A 23,928-nucleotide genomic window follows, 5' to 3' on the forward strand; every position below is an offset into this window, starting at 1 on the left:
CATTAAAAAATAATTTTTAAAAACTCCATTAAAAACAGAAAAGCATTTCTTTCAAATTAAACACAGGATTGTTGCTCTACTTTTTTTAAAATAAAAAACAAGGACTCTCAGAGCTAAGTTAATATCTTTAACGATAAAATCATTTTTATTCATTATTAGATAATTACAAGCCAAAGAACATCAAGTATCTTAAACAAAATCAAAACATAAAGTACTTCATTCTAGAGATACTATACCATTGTAAGCACACCCAGGAGACCAATGGGAATTGGATCTTGTTTTATTCTCTCTGCAACCAGTTCTATTAATAGCATCAACATGTTGTAGATTCCTTCGTGAATTTCAGTACCCCACTTGTGAACAGCACTTGATGTCAGGAGCTACAAAAACATAAAGAGTAGTCTAGAGTCTAACTTGAAAAAAGAAAATAAATTTACAGTTTATCAGGTCAATTTCAAATAATCAAAAGATTATGACCACAATACTTTCTTTTATGCACATGACTCAATTTAATAGGATCCACAGCTGTAGGCCATCTACTTGTTCCTTTATTTCAAAGTCAACACAGGTTTGTTTTTTAATTTTATTGCCCTTACATGAAAGCAGTTTGTTCAAAAGATAATTTTTATTTGCTCCTATATTTTTCATTATTACTATGGGATGTCCAGTGGTACAGACCAAATAAAAACCTGACATTAAGTCAGATATTACTGTTTTCTAGTTGTATGGCCATGAACAAATTTGCCTGGGCTCTCAGGGTCTCAGTTTTCATATTTAATGAGGGAGAATTCCTGCACTCTTCAAACAGATATAACCAGGACTGAGATATAACAAACATGAAGGCATTTTATAAATATTAAACCACTGTTACTGTATCTTGATAGTTGGATGTTAATATTAATATTTTAGAATCCAATCCAAACTATATATTTCATGGATTCTAATGTGCATAATGTTTTCATATTTTCCAATATCTCAGAAGTAGGCCTCTATCTTACCACCTATTGACAATAGGACTCTAAATGTGAACAAAGTACTCGACCACTGAGCTACATCCCAGTCCTAATTTTATTTAGAGACAGGTTCCCAATGAGTTGCATAGTGCCTCACTTTTGCTAAGGCTAGCTTTGAACTTGAGGTCCTCCTGCCTTAGCCTCCTGAGCAGCTGGAATTATAGGCATGCAACACCACGCCCCACCCCTTTTTTTTTTCTATTTTGTATAAGTGGTATTTAACTTTTTAAATGTTCAAGCAAATCTAAAATAGCTATAAGTGACAAGATACTTGAGCACTATTTACTATGTAACTATTTTTCTTAAATATAAACATCAAATATAAAATAGTGGTACATCTTAAAATAAAACAGCTTCTTAAATTTCTTAAAAAGGAGAGAAACTGGATTTCTCCAATCTTCAGTCTTCTAGTCCTGTGGCAGTCTAACTCAGGAAAAACTGCTGGAACAGGAAACGAGAAATCACAGAATTTCACTTGATCTGATATGGTGGTTTCATGTTTTTTGTTAAGATTTCCCTTGAGAGGAAAAATACTGTGCAATAAAAATCTCTTCTTGATCACATTGAGAACTTCTTAAAAAGAATAGTCTGACAGAGAACAAACTTCAGTAGACACAGAGAGAAATCTTAGTTCAAGATTTTCTAAAAACCACTCACTGCACTATATGCTCAAATGAGTAAAAATACTAAGATTAATTTTATATAAAACAGTGAGTTCTTACTTTTTACAAAAAAATTTTGACTACATATTCCTCCTATATTTAAAAATTAAATAACAAAACCAAATGAAATAGAGATTAACAATGAAAAAGCTCATGAGGTTACCAAATAAAAATGTCTGTGAATTATGCACCCTTCCTCTGCTATCATCTCATTTGTTTGTTTTTCACTTTGAAAATGCAGTTCTGACTACCTTCTGGGAGAGGTGGGGAAAGGCAGGCAGCACCACTGTGTGTTGAGGCAGACAAGTTTTAAACATGATGATGCTCTACAGCCAAATTTAGATGATTGTCTCTGCCTGAATATACTAGCAAGAATCCAGGTTGGCCTGAAGGTGAAAAAGTGAAGAATGTAGAAATAACAAGCTCCTTTTGTGCCCCTCATCCATGCACTCACTTATTATTCATATCCTTACTTCTAAAAAAAATATGAGAAATCTTGTAAGAAAAGCCTGGTGATGAGGGGAGAGAGACAGTTAACATACCAGAAAATACAGCTAAAGGAAATCGTTCCAATTATATTAAATCCTACTGAGTTTTTCCAGCAGCCAAGCCTAAAGGCACACAAAATTCTGTAGCTCTTCTGACTTAATGAAACAAAGTGTGCCTAATTGATGGGGAGGAGAGAACCTTAGGAGCTCTAAGCTGTAAGATAATTTAACATTCTTACATTAACAAAACTGAATTGCATAATGCAGCATTGCTTTGAGATTTAGTTTTACAGAAAACAACTAATCAACCATTTGACTGGGTCATCATACTACTAAAGTAGCTGAGGACTCTGCAGAGTATCTCTGTACAGGGGTAAAGAGAAATACTCCAAATAAGCAATGTGCTGGTGAACTGACCTAATACAGAGTTTTCTGGAGATCCTCAACCCAAAGGTCCTTTTCTTGCACTAAAATAATTTCTTTTTTCATAACTGCAAATAAACTTGTATTTTCTTTGTCCATAAATTCATGCATATGATATGTGTCACAGTATTACATTATAGTCTGCTACTTTTTAAAGCTACTATTAAGAGAATTGCTTCAATTTTTAAATTATTTTAAACTACATATAGGTATATATAAATCCACCTAAAATGAAAATAAATCTTGATCTTATAGAATCTCAGCCAAAATGACAATTTAAAATTTTCTCTTATTTTTCAAAGATGAAGATACTTTTGTTCCTGAAATTAATTTTGTTAGTTTTTAAACCTGAATCAAGGGAGATCTGTCTACCAAAACTGAGATGGGAATAATCATTTGCAAATGATAATTTGTTTCACTCAGTTTTAAGATAAACACAAACTTTACCCATCTGTAGTTCTACTGACTTACTTGCATATGGGACAAAAACAGATGTCAAAATTCAGCAGTACAAAACATCAAGAGACTCATTCATTCATTCATTCAACCATGACTACTGAGCTCTATCTATAAGCTAGGCCCTTGGTTATCCTCTACTAGGGAAAATAGCAGGGTCTATGACAGACATAGTCTCTACTCTTGTGAGGATTCAAGACTCATGTTCTGAAATGGGAATCAGGCTGAGTCAGACTGCTTTTAGAAATGCATTCCTGTGATCTATTCCCATTTTAAAAGGGACTGCTAAGAGATATGATCAGAAAGGGAGCATATCACTCTGGTTCTGACAGAGATGCTGCCATATGCATGCCATTTTGTCAGGAAAGATACCTAACCTAGTCAAACTTTCAGTAGTTTAAAAACATCTCCACCAAATGTCTCATAAAATAAGCAGCATAAAGTGACTCATATTTTGTTAAATGAATAATATCTAAGTGCCATAATCCTTAGTGTACCAAGATATACCACTTTCCTAGTAAAGTTTTAATCTATTCTTTAGCAATTTAACTGTAGGAGGTAAAAGTCATATTCAATCAAAGACAAGTATAAACAATTAGATATAAAAAAATTAAATCATCAATAAGCCTCAAATACAGGGCTAATTTTTTCCTATTGGAGAATTCCTCAGTTGAACAAGATTTATAAACTGGTCTTACACATAAATAACTAAAACTAAAGAAAGGTCTTTCCACCTTTACTCCCCCACCAACCTCTACCCCCCCCCCCAAAAGAAAAAAAATCACCAAATTTTTCTTACCTTTTTAAATGCTTCAGGCATACACCTATCCATAAATCTTTTACAATTCTCGTCAGACTCGGAAAGACCTTGGGAAAATAAATAAAAGAATATCCCTTATTTAGATTTTTATGTAGTCTATAGAAATCTCAAATTCACACACATGGAGCTGTTTAATCATAGAAACCTTAGTTTTTAAACAATTATTAAAAGTAGAATATACACATTCTCTTGGAGTAAAGGGCTTGGATATAATCATAGCAACAGACTTAATATTAATTAAAACCCAAAAGGTTGATCTTATGTTTCCATGTCAGAATAACTTTAATAATCTGATTAAACAGCTAGTAAAATAACAGCAGCTACTTACTATCCATTATTGCTTCCCTAGACAGCTTTATAAAAACACAAACATTTTTCAAATGCCAAAATCACTCTTCTTCCCTAGAACAAATCAATGACTCTGCATAGTAAAATACACAGAACTGTGTCTAGCAGAATTCTCAGTTTAAGTGATCAACGCTAAGTGAATGAATGAATCCACTGTAAAAGCATACTTCAGAAGTTTTTTTTTTTTAAATTAATTACTGGAATACTGCTAAAAATTTTTCTTTTTTCTTTTTCTTCAGACCCACTGCCTAGCACATTTCCTAGATCCTGAAGGTGCCCAATAAATACTGCTATTGGGAAGCTAATTTTAAGTGTATCATAAAAGCCTGTTCCCAATAAATCTAAATCTACTCAGAAAAGTTCATTTTGATGTGTCTCATTCAATTCTGGTAGTAAACTATACATCCTTTTCTTTCTTTCTTTTTCTTTTTTTTTTTGTGCTACTGGATATTGAACCCAGGGCCTCATATATGCTGGGCAAGTGTTTTATCACTGAGCCACATCCCAATCCTTTTTAAAAATTTTATTTTGATACAGGGTCTTGGTGAGTTGCCTATGCTGGCCTCTAACTTGCAATCCTCTCTGCCTCCATCTCCTAAGGAGCTGGGATTATAGGCATGTGCCACCACACCCTACTATGCACTCTTAATAAGAAAACATATCCTAAGATAGTGGCCTTTTTCCTTTTATTTTGTAACAATTAATATGAATTTTAAAAAATTACAGACTTTTCTTCTAATCTAGTGATATTTTATCACTCTATTAGCTTCATTTTGTAAAACACTTAAGACAGTATCAAGCACTTAGTAAGCACAAAATGTTTGTTAAATAAACATTACTTTCTTCTTTCTTTCTCTCCTTCTTTAGTAGTGCTAGAGACTGAACTCAGGATCTTGAGCTGGCTAGGCAAATACCCTACTGCTAAGTTAAAACCCCAAACCCTTTCTATTCTTTAAAAAAACAAAACAAAACAACAACAACAACAACAAGCACCACCTGAATTGAACACAAATTCAAAGTGCTCCAAGCTTCTGTGGAAAAATTTCAATTTCTATAAAAAGCTTTTCAATTATATTTTAAATAATCTTACACTCTACTAGAGCTAGAAGAAAACTGATTAAAGCTTTTTACTCCACAGGGGATAAACAAAGACTAAGAGAATAAATAATCTGTCCATGACCACACATGACGAAAGCCAAGATTATACTCAGTTGCCTATGAAAAATATTTCCTTTCTGAGGTATTTGAAAGCTTACCAAGTCTTGCTAGGTAGGTAGAAGCCAACAGGCATTTGCCTAGTGATTCTTCTCGCTTGTACGGGATGGACCAATGATCAGTCAGAACACGGCTTTCCAGTTCATATAAATTTGTTGTAGGGAATTCAATTCCTTCCCCTGAGCAGTTTCCATTTTCATCATTCTTCTGACAAAAAGGGATTGAGATAAAAAGCAAATACACCAACCAGTTAGCAACTCCTCTAAAAATCTAGATTTAACACAGAGTAGATGATTACTGTATGGTAGCTATTAATACCAATAGTGTGAATTTCATCCCTCTTTCTCAAAATTTTATCTCTTAACCAATAAATAATACCTCAAATATTCTTAATTTTCACCATTCTGCATTCCCTACTCTTTCTCAGATGATCTCTTTCTTCCACAAACATTCAATTACTCACAAGACACAAAACCTGCCTTCATCTCCAACCATCCTAATCTCACCTCTTTTTTTCCACTGAGGGGATAAATTTCTCCAGAGGCATCTAACCTGCTATGTTCCTCTCCCAATGATTTATTTCTGACACCACTCCAATCTGGATTCCATAGTCCCTACTGCCCTATTGTGTCTACTATTACCTTCACTTCTGAACTTGGCACCATTAATTCCAATAATCATGTTCCAGTGCTTTCCTTACTTCTCAATTTGATCTTCTACCCACCCTCACTCCTTCCTCTTGAAATGCTAGAATTATCTTCTACATTCCTATTTTCCTCCACTCTTGAGTATGACTGTTTCTAGTGGTCTCCTCTTCTGGTACACCCTACTTTCTCCTTCCTAGACATCAGATATCTCAGTCCTCAAATCTTAGCACTATGCCTTTTCTTCTATCTATCCCTGGGTGATCTCATCTGTTCTCTAAATCTCAATTACTTCCACCAGCAGATGACTGATAAATTTCTAGCTCCAGCTCAGACCTTTCTTCTGGGCTTCAGACCATAGATGCAAGCCCTATTTGGCATCGTTTGTAATTAAATATGTGTCCCAAACCAGATTCATGTGCTTCCACTCAATCCTGGTACACTTCTCCCATTCTCTACCCTAGTGAACAGATCACATTCATCTGGCATATGGCCAGAAACCACGGGGTCAATCTTAACACTCTGCTCTATTCCCATCCCCATGCCCAAGACCTGGTGATGAAACCCAAGTTTCTCTCAAATTCATCTCCTTCTAGTCACCCCCACAATCTAGCCGACACTACTACAGTTTTTGCCTGACTTATTTCACCAGCTTCCTACCTGCTCTCTCTCACACACATATTTGCTCTCCAAATCAATATTTATACAGCACAAATCTGATGTTAACTCTACAACACCTGAATGATTTCTCTTTATTCTTAACATAAATAATTTAAATTATTTAAATTTTAAAATATTCTATCAGAGATTAAACAGCCCATCCCATACTTCTCTCTCCAGTTTCTCTGGGACTTGGCTTCCTGACAGGCACAATGTTCCCTACACCAAACTACTTTTCCAAAAGCCAAAGCAATACTTCTGGTTCCTATTTCTTCTAGAACCTTGTCATTCTCCCAACTTCTCCTGTCCCTGAACTAGAGTGGAACTGTATGTCCTCGCCTTGAATGCAGAAATGACATGATGTCTATGCCAAGGTCATAAAAGGCAATACAGCCTCCTACTGGCTCTGGCACTGTCTTAGTGCACACACCCCTAAACCAAGGATACCATGTCATGAAAGAAGCTAGGTTCAATTGAAAGGTGACATGTGGTTGTCCTATCCTACAACCTAAGATCCCACCAGTCCCTAATGACCAGGAAAGGAGCCTTCAGGTGAGTTCAGCCTCTAGCCATCATCTTCAGTATTATCCTTCCAGATAAGGCCCTAAACATCATGGGGCAGAAGAAAAGGCATAACAAATGGTTGTTTTATGCCACCATTTCTAACTCACCCTTTGCCCTCTTTAACCTGCTTAAATTGGTTAAAGAGTAAGTATATTGTGTGTATCTTTAACTCTTTCAGTAAAGTCTTTCCAGAACGTCTAGTCTTGGTCAGACTCCTCTAATCATTACTTACTCTTACCATCCTGAACCTCTCTTTCACAGCACTACTCACAAATACAACTTGACATTTATTTGTGATTCATTTTGTTTGCCCTCACCCCTTGTGCCAAAGGATCAAGCTCCATGAACCTTCTCTGTTTTTGACAACCTCTAAATCTCAAGAACCTAGTGCCTAAATATTGTTAAATAGAAAAATAATCCATGCAAAGATACAACTTTTAATGAATCAAGTGTCAGACTTTCCTTTAGATCTGTTCACACCATGCTAATTTATAACAAGGCAAACTAAACCCCAAACTGCCTAAAACCTACTCTAGTTTTTTTTTAATCTAAATATTTTCGCAATTCAATCCACAGTTTAATCATTAGAAAATAAATAATTCCATTAAAATTCCTTTAACTTCAATGAAGACAATGACATAAATATAAAGTCTAAGCCAGGCATGGTGGCGTATGCTTGTAATCCCAGCAGTTTAGGAGGCTGAGACAGATAAATCCAGGGTTCAGCCTCAGCAAAAGCAAGGTGCTGATCAATTCAGTGAGACCCTGTCTCTAAATAAAATGCTCAGGATGTGGCACAGTGGGCAAGTGTCCCTGAGTTCAATACTCAGTACCCCCTCCCTGAAAAAAAAAAAAAAAGCACAAATGACAAAAAAAGAAATTTCAATTCCATACCAATGATATCTAAAGAAATCTAACACATTATATTTTTTTATGTTTAAACCGGGATGAAAATAAAGATAAAAAAACAGGAAGGCAATGAGGTGTGGAAGACAATGTAAACTGAGAGGTGAAAAGTGGAAGTAGTGATGAAAACATTCTAAAATTAGAAAGGTCATGATGGTTGTACACTAAATGAACACTTTAGAGAGTGAATTTTATGGTATGTGAATTATATCTTAATAAAGCTGTTAATAATAAAAATGAGTACAATAATTACAGTTATGTGAATATATGAAAAGAAGAATTTCAAAACACAAGAGTTGTACTTAATAGCCTTTAATACAAATATAATACCTATTGCCATTAAGACAGTCTTAAATAGCAATTTAAAAAATAATATACTTAAGCCCTGACAAGTGAAAAACAACATGCTGTCTGCTCAGCAGTTAATATCCTTGGTCTTAAAAAGGGAGGAAACAAGTCCGGGTATAGTGGTGCACACCTGTAATCCTAGTGACTTGGGAGGCTGAGGTAGGAGAATCAAGAGTTCAAAGTCAGCCTCTGCAAATGTGAGGCACTAAGCAACTCAGTGAAACTTTGTCTCTAAATAAAATACAAAATAGGGCTGGGGATATGGTTCAGTGGTTGAATGCCCCTGTGTTCCATCCCTGCCCCCCACCCCCCCACCGCAAAAGGAAAGAAACATCCAACTATGCCAAAAAAAAAAAAAAAAGAGGGCAGGAAAGACATGGAATACATGAGAGTCAACAAATGATACAGAACAGAGCAGCATTACATTTTGAGGAGGTTGCTGCTAACACAGAGAATTACAGAGAAAGGGAAATAGTGATATGAATCCATGTTTAGGTTGGTTTAATACTTTGAGTCATCATTTTGAGTAGAGCCTGTTCTTGGCAAAAATTACATATTGAGCAAGTGAACACTCATAAAACAGCTTAGAATTGTCCTATTGCAAAATAACTCCCAACAGACATACAAGGTATTGGGCTTTTAATAAAAACTCTGGAATGTAATATATTATTTTCTTATTAGATGCTAAATCCAAATGATACCAAAGTAACTACTAATGATCACTGATTCTAAATTGATTAGAAATATATTTATTAAAGGTCTGCTACATTCTAAACAACGGGCTTAGTGCAGGGGGTGGGGGAGATAAAGATGCAATTCTTGTTTTAATAGGAGATAATGAAGAAGTATAGAAATGGAAAGGGTGAAGGGCACACCAGTACTCAAGTGTCCTTCTTCACAAGCAGTGTGAACAAATATATGTACATAAGTTTGTTATGTGATGTAGTTCAAGGTAAATGGTACTTGAGGCAGAAAGTATAGGTCATATTTCAAATCCAGTACTACTTTTCAAGTAGTACTGGTTTTGAAATAATAAAACCTTAACATTTTTAGCCTTTTTGACAAAATCTTCACTGCTTCTCATTATGCTATTCTGTCAATTTCATTTAAAATTTAAAAAGTTGCTTAAAAAAGAAAACAACTTTAGAATATTTATATAAATCCAGCACCTTATTAGAAATGCACAATTCTGACACTAAGGCAGAAGAGAAATGAGCTTGTTAACAACTCTTGAATGTCCCTTTTTACTAAAAAACTTTCTAATAACACTAAATTTTATATATTCTATCATCCAGGAAAAGTCATACAGATGAATTAATGTGTTAAATTATGATTTCTGAATTGGCCAATTTAGGATTAAAATCAATTAACATTGTTGAATACATACTTATACATCTTCAGTATTTTAGGCTGTTGTCTAAACATGTAATCTTTTTAATGACCATAAATACAAAAGAAAATATAAACAAGGTCTCTGTAATTCCCATAATATTGACAGCATTTTGAACATTTAAGGAATTCAAATAGCTATAACTTCATCAGTTTAAAAACTGTTCGGACTAAGGCTTACTTAAATTTATTTGCTTGTAAGAACAAGACAGCACTGTTATTGGAACTGAAGTTTTCAAGGGAATTGATAAATGCTGGCATTGTATAGTATCGCTGTATAGTGATTATCATCCCCTCCTCCCAAAGCTTAGCAAAGATGTTCATATTTAACACAGGTTATTTTGACAAAATATTTTCTGTATTTTTACATTATAAATTATAATAAAAAATGTTCATATATAGTTACTACCCATTATACAAAAACTTGCTCATCTGAAAAATTCAAACGAAACAAGCTAAACATAGCCAATGTCTTAACTGGGTTTAATAAAAAGTATTAACTGCAAACAAGCTTTAAAAATCTTCATGTAAATTTTCAGTTAATAAAATAATTAAATATTTATTTAGAAAACGATCTTCATTGAGTTTTTAAAAGGACAACAAACTGCTCTTGATCTTGACAAGAATGAATTATTAAATTTATTTGTCAAAAGAAGCAAAACTGACTTGGGGAGGTACCCATGCTTGTTATTTGTTAGTAAAGCGATAAGCTCCTGTCTGCTCACTGACTCCACAAATACAGATAAAGAATATGAATTAATGGATAAGAAACTGCCAACGTTGCTTAAAGTTTATTTTAATATTAAACTCAATTACTGAACTATCCTACTAGCCAACAATGTACTCAAAAGAATTTGTTGGGCTGGGGATGTGGCTCAAGCGGTAGCATGCTCGCCTGGCATGCATGCGGCCCGGGTTGGATCCTCAGCACCACATACAAACAAATGTTGTGTCCGCCGAAAAACTAAAAAATAAATATTAAAATTCTCTCTCTCTCTTTAAAAAAAAAGAATTTGTAAATTTCTGATCAATGTATAGAAAGATGGCAAACTGATTTCCCATGATGATTTTAAAAGGATTTGTCTATTAATTTAAAAAAAAGTTCTATGTCAAGTGCTTAAGAAAAACATGAACATTTCATTCTCAGTCACAAATTTACAATAATTTTCATTAAATCTTGAAATTGTTACCCTTATTTATGAAATATTTTCAAACCAATTCAGAAACAGTTACGTGCAGATCTGATATTCCTTTCGTTATTTCAGACTAGCAAAAATAATTCCTAAAATACTACTTCCTGGAAAAAGAAGAGAAAATGAACGTGCTAGTGTACAATCCCCAAGCTATTAACACATTGTCTCTCAAGCTTGCAAACTGTTTTCCTGGAATGCCTTTTCATTCCATGTTATAAACAGTAAATAATTTCCTAACTATTCTAGAAAGTTGACATTTCTTGTGGTCCTTTACATTAACCCTTGCTGATTATTCATGCATTCAGGATATTAAATACAAAGTTTTCATGAGATATTATCTTGTAATTCAAAGGTGGTATCTTAAAGAATTTATTCTCACTTGGACTTAAGATTTGGGTATTAACAGATCATTGATCTCAGGAACAAAAAATGTTAACTATAGTCCCAATTTCCTCAGGGCATCCCCAGTGACTGGAGTTATGTTAATAGATGGCAGGAAGGAAGAGAGAGATGGTAAAGGAGACTTAGAACAATTAAGATGAGAATAAAATGAGTGAATGGCAAAGGAAGACTATCACATCTACTGAATACCTTGTTATTGTTTCAGGCACTGGACAATCACTGTGGAGTGTGAGTGTGTATGTATTACAATTTACTTTTCCCAAAATTTCATCAAGTAAGAACTATCATCCTCATTTTTTCAATAAGCAAATAGACTGAGGCTTAAGTAAATTTACTAACCCAAAGTCATATCTTTTATGGTTCCTTACCTAATAACAATGGTCACTTTTGTTTAGACTGGAATAAAAATTTAAATTAAGGTTTCCTCAAATCTGAGATTCTATATTAATTATACAGTTCATCCCAAAATAGGCAGAATGACATGACCTCAAAAAGCATCACTCCAGGATGGAGGCAAAATATTTTACAACAAACAAACAAAATTTATGTAATATACCCATAACCAAGATTTAGGAAGGTAAAAAAACTATCAATTAAAATTTCTTCCAAAGCCCTATTTTGAATCATTAAAACTTAAGATAACATTCTAGATAAGGGGTTATCTAGCACAGGCAATTAGTGTTCATCCTTAATTTTGTTGTACTCTTTAATTCTTTTACTCTGTGTTCTTGCACAAGAGATCTAAATGCTGATTCAGTTGCCACCACTAGCTAGCTGTGTGATTTGAAATAAACTTTTGAATCTTTCTATGGGCCCTAGTTTTCCTCAATGAAAATAGAGAGCAGTGAGTGCCTGGTTTGAAGGAATAATACCCAGATCAAAGAGAACCTGAGGATGATAGTAAACAGCAGCCAGACTCGCTTCAAGCTTCAGGTGAAGCAAGTCTCACCTAACCCACCAGAAATATTAAACATAGCTAAACACAGTCAGTTCAGATATGACACCTCCACAGATTCTCATCTGCCACCTTCTGCTCCAGCTAGAGGACCTCTGAGTTCCATGCATACACAAGATCCTGTCATGAAACCATGAACAGCTATATGCTGTTTCCTCCACCTAGAATGTGCTGAATGCTTACAAGGCCCTTTTCTCAGCCTAATAAATTCCTACTTCTTCAAAACCAGTTTGAGTACCATCTCTTCAGCAAAATTTTCAAGATTCCTTCACGCAAAGTAAGATACTCTGTCTTCTGTTTTTAGACAAAATTCTGTTATTTTCCAGAGGCTGTGAACATACTGATGAATAAGACAAACACATTCTGCCTTTGGAGCTTGGAAATACCCCAGAGGGGGAGAAAACAAATAAGAAATTACAACTTCTTATAGGGAAGATGCAATTCTAAGAGTGCTATGAAAGAATATAATAAGGGTACCCATTAAGTTTTTTTAAGAAAATCCTGTCACATACTGCAACATGAACACAGTTTGACAATGTCATGCTAAATGAAATTAGCCAGTCACAAAAGCACAAAATACTGTATGATTTCACTTATATGAGGTATTTAAAGTAGTCAAACTCAATGAAATAGGAAGGTAGTTGCCAGGGGCTAGAGGTAGGGGGTAAAGAAGTTGTTTGATACAGAGTTTCAGATTTTTGTAAGAGAAAAAACTCCTAGAAATCTGTTTCACAACAAGGTGAATAATCTTAATGCTACTGAATGCTACTTTAAAAAAGGTTAAGAAGGTGAATTTTAGAATTTAGATTTAAAATTTAAATTTCAGAATTTTAGAAAAAAAGGGGGACTCACCCTAAACATGGTCAAAGAAGCCTAGAACACAAAATGATTAAACCAAATCCCAAGGAAGTATGTAACTTCTTCATCACAACACATATAGGGCATATGGGGTGTGTGTGTGTGTGTGTGTGTGTGTGTGTGTGTGTGTGTGTGTGTGTGTGTTGATTCTCAGTCCTCATCTCATCTAACCCACCAGAATCATTGAACACAACTAAACAGTTCAGATATGACCTTCTCAGTGAATGATCTATCCAATAATCTTCCTTGAAAACCCACCTTCACTTGGTGAAGGTAGACAGCACCCTTACCTGTCCTCTCCACTCTATCCACTCCACAGGCTCCCTTGCAGGCCCCTTCCACACTAGTGTCTAGACACTGGAGTACCTTCCAGGCCAGACCTCTCCTCTATTTCACATATACTCACTGCTGATGAGCTCACAGAGTCCAATCTAATGCTGTGTTTTCATTATCACCTCTCCAAAGAACACTTTCAGACATTTTTTTTTCCTTGATTGCTCCATTCTCCACAATATTAAATAGTAAGGAACAAGACAGAGTTGGATAGGGTTAAACTTTGATGTAACTCATTGCAATATCTAAGATTTTCACTCCCCCTCAAGAACCAATTTTGCCCCCTTTGTAGTGATATTACCCATGCTAAAAATGCATGGTCAACTGGCTTTAAAAACTATCTCTAACCTGAAGATTCACATTTTAGTTCTAATGTAGACCTCTTCTTTGGACTTCAAGCATATATCCAACTCCCTTTTTGACAGCTGCATTAGGATATCTAACAGTCCTCTTAAATTAACATGCCCCAAAACAAACTCCTAATCTTTCTTATCAGACCATGTTATCTCCCTGTTTAAAACCTTCAATGCCTCCCTCATTCTAACCAAAAGTTATTAGCAGTTAAGGAGCTGACCCCCTCCCCTCTCATCAGTGAGTTCCAACTCTCTTGGCCTCCCTGCTGCTCTTGAAGCATGCCAGCCCTGCTCCTATTCAGGTCTTCACATGAGGTGTTCCTTCCACTTAAAGCTGAAACTGACAAAGTACTGTCTACTGTATGGTCCTCCCTCCCTCCCTCCCTCCCTCCCTTCCTTACTGGAACACAGACCTACTCATTTTTTTTTTTTATGCAGATCATCTATGGCTGCTTTAATATGACAACAGCAGGGTTGAATTGCTATAAGACTATAAGGCCCACAAAGCCTTTACAGACAGGTCTGCCAACACCTAACTAAGAGCACATTTCCCTCCTATACTGCATCTTCTTCAGGACTTTGTTCAGATATGATCTTCTCAGTGGAGCCTTTCCTGAATAATCTATCCAAAAAAAAAAAAACCAGCTCTGGTCATATCACCCACTCAGGATAGCATGCTCTCTATTCTCTTCTGCTTGATTCTTTCCACATTACTTATTAACATATGACAGCCTACATTTTACTTATATTGTTTCTTGTCTGTCTCTTCCTCTCTAGGATATAAGCTCCATGGTGTCAAGACTTTTTGTTTTGCTTGCTGTGTAATCTGTACCAGCCCCTGGCACAGAGCAGGTGCTCAATAAACATCTAGTGAATCAATGAGTGAATGTTAAGCATAGAATGAAAGAGAAGGGGAAGGGATCTCAGCATGGGGAACTATGTGTGTGCTCTGTTCCTCCACAGAATGTGGCAGATTTAAAGAACTATCCCCATAGCATTAAATACTGAATTTATTAAACTTTATTTATTTATAAGTTTAGTTTCCCAATTACATTATCTCACTCAAAGAAGAGCTGAATACAATCATCTATTCTGTTCCAGTGTCTACACTCTTATTTGATACATAAAGGCCTGTACAACATCTCCAGCAATATCCCAGAATCTCTGCTTGAAAAGGTCTAGTGACCAAGCATTTAGGTCACTATGAGATTGTTTGTTCCCTTTTTTTGCAGATCAAAGTTCAAATGAAATCTGCCTCCAAGTCATTCTGGCTAATATGTACCTAACCACAGTTAGATGAGATGTTATTCTGTGAACCTTCATTTCCTAACTAGTGAAAAAAAAAATACCATTTGCTGTGTTAACTGCTGTGTGTTAACCACAGAGTTTTGTGAGCACTGGATAAGATAATGTATGTGAAAACGCTCTGTAAACTCAAACGTCAAATAAACAAAGTAAAGTGCTATTATGATTATCTAAATTGCTCTTAAAAGGTTATTCTGCAAAAATATTCTACTTAAAGGAGTAGAATTTCAACGGAAGCATTTCTGAAACATCTTTTTAGAAAGATACTTCATGTTCTCTCAAGCAATGTTTTTCCCCATTTTTTAATTGATGCATTCTAGTTGTACGTACTGATGGGAGTTGTTACATACTCATACATGCATACAATATAACAACATAATGGGGCCACTATCACTTCCCAGCTCTCCCCACTTCCCTCCCCCCCCTCCCACCCATTGGTCTCTTTCCTCTACTGATCCCCCTTTGATTTTTAGGAGACATCCCCCCAATCAATACACACCTTTCTTTTTCTTTTTCCTCTTTAGCTTCCATCAAGCAATATGTTCTAATTTGCCTTAACCTTATAGCCAAGAATAATTCATCAGGCTTAACAAAAAGATCCAGAGTAAAGACATGGAGGACGAAGGTGGGGAAATGAAAGGGAAAGAAAGCAAGGCACAGCCGTTTTTGTGTGTGGAAAGAACACAGAACTGAAAGTCAAGAAATGTGGATTTAAGTCCCACCATTAGCTGGGCAGTTCAGGCCAAGGTTTCTTAACCATGAATATTGACATTTTAGGCTGGATAATGAGGGGACTATTCTGTGTACTGCAGGACGTTTAGCAATACCCCTAGCTTCCACCTACTAGATGCCAGTAGTATCCCTTTAGTCTGACAATCAAAAAGATCTCCAGACATTGTCAGATGCAAGACTTGGTATCTTCATCCCTCAGTTTTCTCTCTAAAACGAAAATGTTTACCTATATACCAAAGACCCAGTCTGGCTCTAAAAATGCTAAAATCCAATAAAAAATAAAGATTATTTAAAATGCAATCTTAAGCCAGGTACGGTGGCTCACCTCTAATTGGGGGGTGGGGAATTGGGGATTGAACTCAGGAGCACTCAAGCACTGAGACACATTCCCAGCCCTTTTTTGTATTTTACTTAGGGGTAAGGTCTCATTGAGTTGCTTAGCACCTTCCCATTGCTGAGGCTGGCTTTGAACTCTTGATTCTCCTGTCTCAGCCTCTGAAGCCACTGAGATCACAGGCATGTGCCACCATGCTAGGCAGCAACTTGGGAAGCCGAGATCAGAGCCAGCCTGGGCAACTTAGCAAGATCCTGTCTCAACATAAAATTTTAAAAAGGGTGGGAAACACAGCTCAGTGGTACAGCGCCCCAGGTTCCATTCCTAGTACTGCAAAAAAATTTTTTAAATCTTACTAAGGGCTGGGCACCGTGGCGCATGTGCCTGTAATCCCAGAAGCTTGGTAGGTTGACACAGGATCACAAGTTCATTCAAAAGAGAGCTGGGGATGTGGCTCAGCGGCAGAGTGCCCCTGAGTTCAACTCCAGTACCCCTCCACCCCCACAAAATCTTATTAAGGCAAAACAAATCATAAAATGAAAGAAGTTATTTTTGTTCAGTTTTCCTTATTACCCTAACAGATAATAAAATTGCCCTTTGTATTTAAAATTATTCAATTGTGAATTTTTAAAAATACAATAAGAAAATTGGGCTAAACTTTTCAACAATGTCAAAGTATAGATTAAAAAGATATATCACTGTAGAATCTAGATTAAAAAACATGATATTCAAATCAAATACACAATCTCTGATTCAATCCTTTTTATTTTTTAAAAAGGCAATAGAATATTTTTAATACAACTAGGGAAATCTAAATATGAACTAATTAATAAATGCTTATTGTATTAATGTTAAATTCCCTTGGCAAGAAAATAGGACTGCAGTTTTGCAGAAAAGCATCTTTGTCCTTAGAGGATACATCCTGAAATATTCAGGAATCAAATGTCATAATGTTTACAACTTATTTTTATTTTCAGAAGTTTCAGGTGTGCCTTTTGAGACAGGAAAGAAAGAAATGTGACAGAATGTCTCTAGTGTTGAATCAAGGAGAAGGGTATGCAAGTATTCAATGTATTTTTTTAAAAACTTTTATGTAGGATGGAAATTATTAAAGATAAAGTCTTGGGGAAAATACATCTATTATATAAATCAGATTATATCCACTTTGGATTTGTAGCTGACTGTTTCTAAACATTTTAGTATTTTATCCATTTCTCTTCACTCTGTCAGAATCTCCTGTGACAGCTAGAGATCTTATAGGGACCAGCAATTCTAAAAAAGCAACCCAAGTGATCTGATCTAGAGTTGGCCCTCTTCCCACTCTTCAGGGCACTGCAAGGCTAAGAACTCCTTGAAAGTTGGGGCTGTATCTTAGCTTTCCCAGGTCAGACAAGAGACAAAGACATTTGAGTATTTGTTAGTGTTGAACAAATGGTTACTATACTGCTATAATTTTCCTCCTCCTACTCCCCCCAAACCCCCCACACCCTTTTTTTATACTGGGGTGAGGAAAGATAAGGGGAGAATCAAGTGTCTCAACAGCTTTACTTCAAAATAAACTCACTGGATTAATAGTAACAACAATAATCATTATTTTAAAGGAAACAAATATGGCAATCTAAAATAAAAACAACACTAAAAATCCGCTTCCTGTTTTAAATGACAATCTCGGCAAATTGTCTTCTACTTACTGAACCAGAGCTCAAATAAGTCACACAACAAAGCTGTATAGAAACAGACTAGCAAATAGTCCTACTAAAAACTAAAAAGTGTTCTTCATTTGACTTTTAAGTGTCTATTATGTTCTTTCTTGTGTATATTTTCTGTAAGCTCAAGAAAACACATAAAGCAAAGGGAAGGGTACAGAATACCTAAGCTCAAATTTAATTAATGTGTTATATCAGAATTGAGTCAATTAGAAAGACAAGAGCAATAATTTTTTTAAAGTCCCTTCCCACAAATAATAATATTAGATTAAACACTGCAACAGAAATATGCTAATAGACTACTAAAAAAACTTATGTTACATTCAAGCTGTGGTGTAAACTTTTAGGCAAGATTAGTTTTAAGAGGCTATTTGATATACAAGTGGAAGAAATGTTACTTTTTTAAATTTTTTAATTTGTTTTAATTAGTTATACATGACACTAGAATGCATTTATGTACTTTGATACACAGATAGGGTATAATTTCTCATTTTTCTGAGTGTACATGTCACAGAATCATATAGGTCATGCAGTAACATATATACATACAGTAATAATGTCTGTTTCATTCTATTATCTTTCCTATCCCCACATTCCCTCCCCTTCCCTCCCACCCCTTCCCTCTGCATAATCTAATCTAGGTAGAGGGAAATGTTACTTCTTAATGATGATACAAACTAAATATTTACCAGAACTGGCTCTTTCATTTAACTTAGCACCTCCTATGTCAAGTGTTACCTTGGACTTTATGGAAAACACAGGTAACCAGACCCATTCCTCAAAGGAATCATAACTCTTTATGGGCGATAAATAGCAGAACAGAATCAATACAATGGAAAAAATGCTATGTCATATAAGGGCTTCCATTCAAATTCAAGAAGGGACTTCTAACTAGGGAGGAGGGGAGAACAAATGGGAGGTAGAATAATGGGAAGGTTATGCTTCACCAAGCCCCAAGAGAAAACTAGGAGCAAAGTGATTAAGAAGACTGGGCATGTCAGCCTTTAGAGTCTAAGGGAAATAAGGAGATGTTCCTAACCTACCTCTGCCATCTGCAAGCCTATGTTAAATCTACTTTTGTAGAGAAAGGATAAAAGGCAGGATCAAGTTGATGCCACACAGACAGAGTTACGGATTAACTCCTAGGGTCCAATATGGCAAGAGTTGGGGAGAGAGGAGGGCATGTCAAGTAGGAAAAAGGGCACATGCATGGGATCATAAAAGGATCTGACATATTTTACACCTAGTTTTTAGAAGTGTTCTCCAAAGGTTCATCGATACATACTGTATTATTTCTGGGCTCATTAAAATATGCAATCTAGGCCAAGTGTTGGTTTTAATACAATAACTTTAAAAACGTTTAATTCAAACCTGCAAGTGTATTATACATCCCAGATGGTATTTGTGATAATCAGTGTGTTTAATACATAGAGAACAAAAAGGCAATTTTAAGGAACCAAAGCATGTGTCATGTCCGAAACAACTATTAAATTAGGCTATTTGTTTCAAGAGATTTGACCACTAACTATCAACTACCCATGTCCAACTGTGTGTGGATAGACTTAGGCAGTGAGTGGGGCAGTTGTCCAGGGTTAAGAGGACAGCCTGACCCAGCACTTCACAGGTGATGGCGGCTGCTCAGCCTCCTCAGCTCTCATCACCCTTGTGAGCTTATGAATAATTGCAAAGGTAAAAAAACGATGAATGAGAAAGCAGCATTCAATGGCAACTATGCCCCCCAACTCAAACTACAGCTAACAAAGAAGTGATTATGATTAAAATACACAAAGTTTCTGAGGAAGGATATATTAAAGATGACCTATTGTCAAATACTTCCTCAGGTCAAAAAGAATGGGTGGAAAAGTAAACAAAACACAGAAGGCTGAATTCCCATCCTGACTCTGCTAATGAGCCAAGAGTCAAGATTCTCATCCCCAAATGATAAAGACTTAACACCCCAAGAATCCATGTTCTCTTCCAACTCTGAAACAAATCTTCAATTTTAATTCTTAAATTAAGTCAGAACTTTTTATTTACTGGAACAAGGAGTGGGAATAGCTGGAAACACATCCAGTTTACAAATAATTTTTTTTCTATAGAGTATATCTTGCTAAATAGTCTTAATTAATATCTCTCCCATATATAATCACTAAAACTGGGTGAATCCCAGGTCATTTTGCATCACTTCTGTTCTTTGATTCTTCTTAACAAATGCTTAGAATTCCTTTTCCACAGACACACTTCAAACACATAAAACTCAGTAATAAAAAATAAATAGAACTTGCTTGTTATCAGCTAAAGATGTCAGTATATCTGTATACATATTATGAACCAATTGTTTTTAGTGTGATATATATATATATTTAAATTATCCCAGCCAAATATATATATATTATATATATATAAATATTATGTATTATATATTATATTTATATATATATTTGGCTGGGATAATTTAAACACTGAGATTCAACAACACTGGTTGATCAACAGAGATCTGATATTTTCTTAATATACTTGGTCACCCCTTTAGTGAAATACAGGAGAATCTGCTGCTACTATAATGCATCAGAACATTCCAAAATGAGGACTACATCATGAGAAGTTAATTTCACAAAATGAAAATTGCTAACATTTCAAAATATTACTTTAGCACAGGCCAATATAGAGCTGACCACAAAAAGCAAAATACTACTAATAAATAAGGATTCCTAATGTTACTAATCCCAGACAGGTTTTCATTTACAAAATTGCTGCCATTTTCATCATCTGAAGTCTTTCAAAAATTTCCAATATTCCTCTTGCTTTAAATGAGGAATATTTAGTTATTTAATTATTTTTTAATTATCAAAAGTCATTAAGAGGCCCGGCATGATGGCCTATACCTGTAATCCCAATGGCTTGGGAGGCTGAGTCAGGAGGATCATGAGTTCAAAGGCAGTCTCAGCAATGGCGAGGTCCTAAGTAACTCAGTGAGAACTTGTCTCTAAAATACAAAATTGTGCTGAGGATGTGGCTCAGTGGTTGAATGCCCTGAGTTCAATCCCCAGTATCAAAACCAAAAAAAGTCATTAAGAGATTTCTAGCCTAAAATAAGACTAGTTCCTACTTTCTTTTATTCTAGTAAAAGCTTATATAGTTATGCTTTCACAACAACAACAAATATCCCCAACTTCATTAAAATAGCTAGTACCAGTATTAAAACAGATAGGTTGAGAGAATATCAACCTATAAATATTCAACATTAACAATTAACAATCAAATAACTACAAATTCTAGACATTCCACATCACTAAAAAAATAACACTTGAAAAAAATCATCACTTGGTTTCTTGGCAGTGGACAACACTTTAGATCAAATTACATCACAAAAAATTCTTGAGGCACTACCTACATACTTCACATGCTAGGTAAGTGCTCTACCACTGAGTTATAATCTTAGCCCCATGTAAGCTTTTGATAGATCTAAACTCTCTCACGTTTAACCCATAACTTTTGAAGGGTTCTAGTTACTGAAATCAAATACTATAATTAATTAGACTTAAGGCAAAAGAAAGCTATCAGCCTCAAGGCTACAACAGAAAAAGGACAGACTGGGTTCATCCACCATTGCATTTACTCTGTACACCTACCTCAGTGCCCAGGACACAGTGAGATCTCAACAACAACAAAAAACCTGAATGAATGGATATTTGTTAAATGGGCTATTAACTATTCTAATGCTCTGAAGTTTTCCTATACTCTGTTATTACCATTGGAGTTTGACCTAAATCATTACTTGATATAAATCTAGTGTTTTTATTTGGGAACTCTTTATTTTCCCTTTAATAGAGATAACAGAAATAGTTGTCCCACTCTCCTAAAAATGTTCAAACAGACTAGAAAGGAAGAGTCAAATGAGTACAATTCTTGAAAACAACAGAGTGATTGTGCCTGGGGGCTACCAATAGCCCAACAACTGTAAAACCATTACAGGTCACAGGAACACAAGTACAAGGGAAGACTGTGTCAGTCTAGCATACATCTGTATTGGATCAAAAAAGAACAAAGCCTGTAAAGAGAGATGTTTTCAAAATAGTCACAGACCTTTGGGAGTCTTCAAAGGCTGGAAGATAAACCAAAGGTCAATCAAAACACCCTAGAGTCATATATAAAAAGGCAAAATGCTGTGAGATATTGGGGGTGGGGCGGAGCATGAAGAAAAACTAACTAAAAGTGCTCTTAAACTTACACTGGACTCAAATTTGCCAACTCCTGCTAATTCACAACTTCTCAGTTTTCTTAGTCAGAAATACCCAGACACTATAAAATAATGCTGGATATGGTAGTGCACACCTGTAATTCCAGTGACTCAGGAGGCTGAAGCAGTATTGCAAGTTTAAGGCCAAACCAGGCAACTTAGCAAGGCCATGTCTCAAAATAAAAAACAAAAAGGACTACAGATGTAGTTCAATGGTAAAGTACCTCTGGCTTCAATCCCCAGCACCAAAACAACAAACTATAAAATAACTATATAAAATCAAATATGAATTCTACATCTTTTGAAATAAAACTCCTAAATATACTGGGAAGCAACACTCCTTCCTATGCTTCAGTTAGACTAAAAATAAATAAATAGATTAATAAATATCTTTAATATTTAATTTTCTTCAGTTGCAAACTTCAAGTAATTTTGAAATCTATGTAAATCTTTCTAAGAATCATACAATATTATCTTTTTAACTACGTCATTTTAATAGGCAACCACTCCAGTTTGTGGTCTGTTATTTACTTTAATATGTATTTAATAAGGTCTATAATAATTTTTAAAAGCACATTAAAGAAAGCTTTTTAAATTCAGAAGAATGTAGTCCCATCACCCCAAAATAACAGTATTAATATTTTAGCATCAGCTTATTTTAAATCTCATATAAATGATTGGTCTCATAGTTTTTAATTTCTCAAAAGGGTTAATGAAAAAAATTACAGATATAATCTAAAATGCCCACTTTATAGAGGAGAAAACTGAGAATCAACTGAACCCTGAAGAGAAACAGTCTCCCAAATCGCTGGTATACTATACTCTTTGAAATACCATTTGGCTTTTTGTTTCATTCCATTTAAAATTCTCTTGCCATCCATCCACCCAGTCAATCTCTCTTCCCAATCAAAAGCCATGAGTACTACAGAAAAAGAGAGAAAAAGAAATAGTTCTGTGTCTCAAGCTTACTGGGAAGATACGTACATATAAATATCTTTTGTTAAACCTAAATGGCATCATTGTTTTATTTGGTGTGTATGCAAAATGCAGTGGGGAAATGTAAGTGGTATAAGACTAGTATTCCTTAATGAGAAGTGGCACTTGCGCTAACCCTGAAGAATGAATTAGAGTTAGCCAGGTGGATAAGAAGCTGAGGACAGAGGCGAAGACTGGGGAAGTGACTGCATCTAACCTAAAAGGGAGAGCACAGAACAGGAAGGTGGCAGATAAGGCCAGTATGGAGACCTAAAAGAGAGGTCAGATTTTATCTATAGGAGATAAAGAACCAAATATTTGTGATCAAAGTCATCCTTTGTTAAAGCTTGTGTTTTAAGGAGATCATTCTGGGGTCACTGTTGCACAGAGAAAGACTAAAAAAAATGGACATGAACAAAACCAGAGGAGTAAGGGTAGGGGAAGGAAAACTACTTAGGGTTAGAAATGGAAGGTGTTTCAGAAAGTAAAGGAAGTCTAGAATAATTAAGACAAATGATGGTGCTGCCATTTACAGCAGATATTACAAAATATCTTCATATTTTCTAGGAGTTGAAATACATTTTAAATCGCTACCAAAATGCTTCA

The 23,928-nt window shown here is 35.3% G+C and overlaps 1 protein-coding gene across 2 annotated transcripts in view; it reads right to left on the reverse strand.

Annotated features, from left to right (window-relative positions):
• The window catches only part of Usp24 (ubiquitin specific peptidase 24), a 133,475-nt gene that overhangs the window by 102,206 nt on the left and 7,341 nt on the right, over window positions 1-23,928 (reverse strand). Inside the window, exons 2-4 of one of the 2 annotated variants that reach the window (XM_026382289.2) lie at window positions 5,467-5,629; window positions 3,842-3,909; window positions 237-380 (exon numbers count right to left, since the gene is read on the reverse strand). In XM_026382289.2, coding sequence (XP_026238074.2) covers window positions 237-380; window positions 3,842-3,909; window positions 5,467-5,629 — 375 coding nt within the window. Of the gene's footprint in view, window positions 1-236; window positions 381-3,841; window positions 3,910-5,466; window positions 5,633-23,928 lie in introns of both variants that reach the window. The other variant, XM_026382284.2, reaches the window with a different exon arrangement.

Source organism: Urocitellus parryii, chromosome 11, assembly GCF_045843805.1.
Source record: "Urocitellus parryii isolate mUroPar1 chromosome 11, mUroPar1.hap1, whole genome shotgun sequence".
NCBI classification, from domain to species: Eukaryota; Metazoa; Chordata; class Mammalia; order Rodentia; family Sciuridae; genus Urocitellus; species Urocitellus parryii.